The sequence below is a fragment of the Oncorhynchus clarkii genome, chromosome 3 (genome assembly GCF_045791955.1).
Source record: "Oncorhynchus clarkii lewisi isolate Uvic-CL-2024 chromosome 3, UVic_Ocla_1.0, whole genome shotgun sequence".
NCBI classification, from domain to species: domain Eukaryota; kingdom Metazoa; phylum Chordata; class Actinopteri; order Salmoniformes; family Salmonidae; genus Oncorhynchus; species Oncorhynchus clarkii.
The window spans coordinates 38,952,743-38,959,849 of NC_092149.1; the positions used below are offsets into that span (position 1 = coordinate 38,952,743).

The 7,107-nt window shown below is 43.1% G+C and overlaps 1 protein-coding gene across 2 annotated transcripts; it reads left to right on the forward strand.

The window, feature by feature from the left end:
• The first annotated feature begins 1,872 nt into the window (after positions 1-1,872).
• On the forward strand, positions 1,873-7,107 carry LOC139405970 (calcium homeostasis modulator protein 6-like). 2 transcript variants are annotated; one of them, XM_071148430.1, is made up of 3 exons: positions 1,873-2,124; positions 4,753-4,989; positions 6,207-7,107. In XM_071148430.1, exons 1-3 carry the CDS (start codon positions 2,113-2,115, stop codon positions 6,642-6,644), a joined length of 687 nt encoding a protein of 228 aa, XP_071004531.1. In that variant the 5' UTR covers positions 1,873-2,112; the 3' UTR covers positions 6,645-7,107. The 2 variants fall into 2 exon arrangements, with proteins under 2 accessions (XP_071004531.1, XP_071004530.1); XM_071148429.1 differs by lacking the exon at positions 1,873-2,124 and having other exon boundaries at positions 3,610-4,989.

Genomic DNA, 7,107 nt, shown 5'->3' on the forward strand with positions numbered 1-7,107 from the left:
GTAACACTGAAAGCCTCAGTTTACATTACTGACAAGCTATTAGCAAGTAAGACAGTCAAACCATGACGTTTTCCCCCATTCCGAAGTTCCCACATCATGCACTTACCTTGCATTCGCTATAAAGTAGTGGGTGGTGGTCACGAAGATGACTCAAGAGATTTGAAGTGTTGCCCCCTTTCACAGCGATTTTTGAAAATTATTTTTTGTATTTTTGCATGTTCTGCAGACAGGGTGACCATCTTCGATTAAGTTTCCCTCAGCACTCTTGTAAAACCCAAAATACGACCACACTTCAGATTTGGTCCTCTCAGAAGGCTGAAAAATCTCCTGAGCGCTGTCACTGCCATGTTTTCACACAAAACAAAACGCACGTAGCATGCTGCGCCTGCATCAGACTGTTGCTAACTTTGGTTGCTGCTGGACAGTATTTTTACCATGACTTTTAATGACATTTTAATGATAATTAAAATTTTAAACGGTAATACTAATCGTCGGGAATTTTTCTGTGGTTTATCTAGAAACCGGTAACTGTTTCATCCCTAGTGCCAACTAACGTGACACAGCTCAGAGCATATCTGCCTTTACTTACCCACTATGGAAAGTTCAAGGAGAATCTCTCTACTCTCATCAAACCTATGACAGAGCTCTTACAGAAAGAGAGACCTTGGGTGTGATCAGAACAATGTCAGCAGGCATTTGAAAGAACAAAGACACGGCTGTCTTCCTCCCCAGTGTTAGTGCACTCCGACCCACACATGCCAGTAATATTGGCTTGTGGTGCCTCACCATATGGGGTGGGTGCTGTCATCTCACACACAATGCCTGACGGTGTGAGAGGCCTATTGCATATGTTCACGACACTCACTAAGTTGAACACGACACTCACTAAGTTCACGACACACAGAGTTGAAGTGTGCCCAAATAGAGAAGAAGGCCTTAGGGATCATATTTGGGGTAATGAAGTTCCCTGACTACCTATATGGTCATAAGACCAATCCAAACTATCAAGTGTCATTTTTAGATGTACTTTGCATTTTAGCTAAGGACATAGCCAGGGAAACTACCAAGGACAAGGGTTTGGCAAAAGTGAAGCACTTCGCACTTACAGAGTGTCCTAACCATTATTGGGTGAGAAGGGATGTGCTCACTGTAGAAAGAGATTGTGGGTTATGGGGTATGAGAGAGGTGGTGCTGGCTACTGAAGGAGCTACTGAAGGAGCTACATGAAAACCACTGGTGCATGGTCAAAATGAAAGCTCTTGCAAGGAGCCACTTTTGGTGGCCCAGGTTAGACTCCGACATAGAAGACATGGTAAGGAGATGCCAGGTGTGTCAGTCTAATGGACATATGCCGAACTTTGCACCAGTGCATCCTTGGAAGTGGCCTGAGAGGGGCCCTGGCAGCGCATCCATATATATTTTCTCAAAAGGAAAACCACCCCGTTCTTAGTAGTTACGGATGCATGCTCACGCTGGCCAGAAGTAAAGTGTATGAGTAGTACCGTAATTTCCGGACTATAAGCCGCTACTTTTTCCCACGCTTATACAATGACACGGCTAATTTATGGATTTTTCCCGCTTTCACAAGAATCATGCCGCCAAAAAACTGAGCACCATCACATAATGTGACGTAAATCGAGCGCGCTCAAACTTCCCATCATTTTGATTACGGTAGTCATTTTGTCACCCTCATCATGGCAAAGACACAGAGAAATGCATATGATGCAGCTTTCAAGTTGAAGGAGATCGATCTGGCTGTTGGAAAAGGAAATAGAGCTGCTGCATGGGAGCTTGGCCTTAATGAGTCGATGATAAGACGTTGGAAACAGCAGCGTGAGGAACTGACTTCCCTCTGATAACAAAAGCTATCAGAGGGAAGAAAAGCAGATGGCCCGAACTAGAAAATGAGCTTGAAGACTGGGTCAACACACAGAGAGCAGACGGCCGAGGTGTTTCAACTGTGCAGATCCGACTGAAAGCCAAAACAATCGACACCGCAATGAAGTTTGAGGATTTTAAAGGTGGATTTTAAATTCTGAGGCTATTCAACTCCGACACCGAAGGAGATGACTTCAGTGGTTTCAGTGCACAGGAGTAGGAAGATAGTGACCAATGACTTTCTTGGTAGGCTACTGTTTACTGCTATTTTTTTTCATTTTTGTTACAAGCCGTGTTTCGTTAAAGCCTATTTATTTTTGTTACAAGCCGTGTTTCGTTTAAAAGCCTATTTATTTTTGTCACAAACCGTGTTTCGTTAAAGCCTATTTATTTTTGTTACAAGCCGTGTTTCGTTTAAAAGCCTATTTATTTTTGTTACAAGCCGCGTTTCTTTTAAAGGCCTATTAATTTTTGTAACAAGCCGTGTTTCGTTTAAAGGCCTATTAATTTTTGTTACAAGCCGTGTTTCGTTTAAAGGCCTATTAATTTTTGTAACAAGCCGTGTTTCGTTTAAAAGCTGTGTAAAGTTAATTTGTTTCAATGTACCGGTAGTGTTATATAAATATTCATACACATAGCTCATATAAACAAAGACATTCCGTCGTAAGAACACATACACCCAGCCATAAGACTGACCCCCTCTTCCTTGTATAAACACACATCTCATCTCCCTCTAACTGGCCGGTCCCAAGAGCAAAGGACTTTTGCTGTGCACCAATGGGGCCCGCTCTGGCTAGAGCAAGGCCCGCCTCCAACCCTCCGACCAGTCAAGAAGACCGAAACGACAAGACTCCACCTACTTTATTCTATGTATAAAAATGAATGTAACCGTTGTATAAGGTCTCTTTTTCACCTGGCTCCTTGCCGAGTTATGTGAACTAGGTCCGTGCACGTAAAACTGCGGGACAAGATATCTCTGACTCATTAAAACTGTCTTTTGTTACAACTGAAATCCACTCTGTCCAGCGTCCGTGATTTGGTCTCAACTCTCCAGTATTTAAACACTAACAGTAGGCACCTGCGGCTTATTTATGTACAAAACACATATTTTTTAAGTTCAGTGGGTGCAGCTTATATTCAGGTGCACTTAATAGTTCCGAAATTACGGTACTTCAGCTACAGCCACGGCAGAGACACTCCGGGGAATGTTCTCACCTACGGGTTAGTTGAGGAGTGTGTTTCAGACAATGGGCCACAGCTGGTTTCAAAAGAGATGGAGACATTCTTCCAGTTGAATGTGGTGAAACACATCCAGTAGGCTCTGTATCATGCAGCTTCAGATGGCGCCCAGTGAGACTTGTCTAAAACAGGCTCTAGAGAAGGACAAGTCATCAGGACGGTCTGTACAGCATAGTGTGGACAACTTTCTGTTTGCCTACAGGAATACGCCACATGCCACAAATGGAAAAATTCCAGCAGAGTTGTTCCTAAAACGACAGGTTAGAACAAGGTTATCACTGGTTAAACACAGTTTTTCAGCTGGCATGCAGTTGTTGGGACAAACAGTGCTTGTCCGAGATTACTTGGGAGTAGAGAGAAATGGGTACCCGGGGTTGTGAAAAGGGTACTTGGTCCTGTAACCTACTTAGTGCAGACTGAGGGGAAACGGTGTAAGACGCATGTGGGTCAAATGATGATGCAACACAATGAAAGATAAGACCTGAATGTGTCAGAGTGGAACGTTTCTGATTGGGACTTGGGAACTACGACTGTGACAGGAACACATACAGAGACACCGATTGTGCCAGGCCATGAGCCTGAGGGCCCAGAGCGTCGAGAGGCCAAAAAGAGTAAGAAGGCCTCCGGACCAATTTGGATCTGTAAACAAGTTGTATATGAGTTGATAAGTGAAAAACTGTTTTAGAAAACCCATGATGTTCATCAAGGATGTTTTCAGAGGAAGTGAAAATTTGTGGAGAAGTGTGGTGTATTGAGAAATGTGTTAATGAGTTTAGAGGAAGTCACAGTGATGCCTGAAACGTTGGTAAATATCCATTAAATTGCTGGGAGATGGCACGTGGAGTGTGCGAATTTCTTTATTTTGATAGCTTAATAATGAGTTTAGATGTAAAAATGGTTGCAAATAGTCAATGGGATTTGTATGCAGGGGTTGAGTTATTTGAATGAACAAATGATAATGGGGTTTCCGGTCTTGCATTGAAGTGTTTGGATTAGGAGATGAAAGGACGGTAAAAACTCAATGATGTATTGGAGAGTTGGGCTGAAGACACTGTAGAGAGTAGTCGACTAATGTGTTAAGGAGAACATTAAGTAAATCTGTTCCGTTTATTATAAGTACGCTTCGGAGTCTTCAGTAAAAGACCCCATCTTAGGATGCAACAGTATCGTCCATCAATAAACTGTAGCCTAGTGAAGCGAGTCACACCCTGAGTTGGGGGCGCGCCAGAGAGTACAGGGGAACTGAAAGTATAGCTGTCACGTCAATTTATATGGTTCCCATGACTTGCTATCAGCAGAAGTGCCTGTGAGTCCTGTGCGTCTGGAAAGATGGATATGTTCAAAACTGTTCTTAAAATTGTTCAGAAACAGCAGACTAGTCTCGGGTTTGGTTTAGTTGCGTTGTTAACTGCAGGCGGGGAACAGATATTCTCGTCAGTGGTGTTCAAATGTCCTTGCAGTGGCTGGAACTTTTCCTACGGCATGGTGTTTCTCTTAGTGCCTGCTCTGGCGCTGTTGGTGTTAGGTTACGTCATGAGCAATAAAACATGGAAATTGTTTACAGGTTTGTGTTTACGCAAATCCAAATTGTGTCGTTTTAAATATTTTTGCGCCTGTGGGGTGGTCTTCTTTCAGATCACCACAACAGCAGTCGTTGCACCTGTGAGTTGGATTGCAGTCGCTTTGCTCAATGGCAATTACTTTGAATGCGCCATAACTGGTATCAATGTAACTGTTTTCACCAACCACCTTTGCGATGGGAAGAGTCCGCAGTGCCAGGATGAACTTTACAAATTCCCCTGTGGGAGAGCCACCCACGTGCCACAATCTGACAGCAATGATGTGCTGGCAACCCTCCACGCTGAGTCGCAGGTGAGATAATATTCACACTAATAGAGCCAAGTTATGGTTTGATTTATCATTTTTGATCATATCTTCTTTGCCCCACTTTACACACTTCAATATGTTTTAATGGGCTATCTTTGCTTTTGTCGACTGCCTGTTGAAGTGTAGGTGATTAGACTGACAGGTATCAGGTTTCTGCTAACAGTAATTGACACCCCTGGATGTGTTCTGCCAGCTAAGGGAGTTTATTATTTTTAAACTGAGCCTCTGACATTATGAAGTACACATTTTTGCTTTGAAGGCATTTGTTGCATCACATTTCATTTGGAAATTCCAACATTAAAATTCCCCAAAGCAAAAGTTCCCCAAAGCATAGGCTACTTCCATTGTTATAAAATAGCAGTTCTTCTTCAGTCTGACTTAGTTTCTGTATGACTTGTTCTCCTTAATGTACAAAACTTCCCAGTGTTTCCCCTATATTAATTTAGCAGTGGCAGGCATGGTAAAATGTTTTCAGTGTAAATTCAAAAGGCGTAAATCATATATAAAGTATGTAGAAAAGATAATGGAGCCCCCATTGATTTTGATAGAATGTTTGAGTCACTCTGATAGCATAAGAACACGGCACAAGCCCCATGACAAAATGTGTAGAATTGCACGAAATTAGCTTTAAAACAGCTAAATTGTTTCTCTGTGGCCAAGAGGAGGCCTCTAAAATGTATGGTCGGAGATCTCACCATTGGCCACACCCACTACCACGCCCTCTCCCCTATGCTAACTTTGCCGCTGCTGAAAAAAATCCTAAGCGAAACACTGCTTATATGTAAAGAGGTGATGGATGAATTGCTGACCAACACACACCTCTGAAATGAATCTATCGTTCCTTATACAGTATTTTTTATTTTTTTATTTGACCTTTATTTAACTAGGCAAGTCAGTTAAGAACAAATTCTTATTTTCAATGACAGCCTAGGAACAGCAGGTTAACTGCCTGGGTCGTGACCTTGTCAGCTTGGGGGTTTGAACTTGCAACCTTCCAGTCCAACACTCTAACCACTAGGCTACCCTGCCGCCCCAGTATGCTTCCCAAATACATTCTCCTGCTATATTTATAGATATGGTTTGAGTTTGAGCAGAATACTGTATGTGGGCAATTATAACTGTGACATTAACTCAGGTATTCCAGGTAAGGGGTTAAGCAGAATAGTTGAATATTGTGTTGAATGTTTTGGTTTTGATTTCAGGTCCTGGGTTGGCTACTGATCGCCTCCATCATGGTCTTCAACCTCCTGCTGACCTGTGTTGCCCGGTGTAACTCCCCAGTCAGCTACCTGCAGCTGAAGTTCTGGAGGGTCTATGCCCAGCGGGAGAGCGACCTGCTGGAAAGCTGCACGGCAGATCACGCCGAAAAGCTTGCAGAGAGGAACCTGAAGAGCTTCTTCCAGCAGATGCCTCCAGAGCCTGTCACGACCCCACCTAACCAGGCCTGGGAGAAGATCTCGTCCCTCTACAGGTTCAGCACCAGAGACCACTACTACAGCATCCTGCACAAGTACGTGGAGAAGTGCCAGGACCCTGCAGAGGCCAGGGACCACAGGATGTCATCTGTCAGGTCAGACGGTCCAGACACTGCTAATCCGTCTGTGCTCACCTTTGTGGATGAGGGCAAGATGATGCTGTGAATGGGCATGCATATGATCATAGGAACAGCGGTGACAGCATCACTATCATGACCCTATCTGTAACCATCCTCATTACTTTTAGCGTCAAAGTTATGACTCATTATAGAGGATTGTTGTCATGATTATGCTCTTCGTCGTCATCATCATGATTATCGCTGTGCGTCAGGGGATTTTTCAGTAGAAAGACCAATCACATCTGATTAACCACTCTCAGGTCTTTGCTTCAATAAAAATGCTTCCCAATTTTATATTGTGCTCAGAAGGGATTTTTATTTATTTTTTAAATAGTTGATCGTACTTTCTTTCTCTTTTACTTTTCTGTTTAGTATTTTTATGCTCCTCAGACTTGGCCGACATACAGGTGGTCTGTGGCATTAGACAGGAAACGCATGGTCTAGTTCTACTAAATAAGGAGCTAGTTTGTGCACTGCAAAATACTTTCAATAAAAGCCTGTTACCAGTG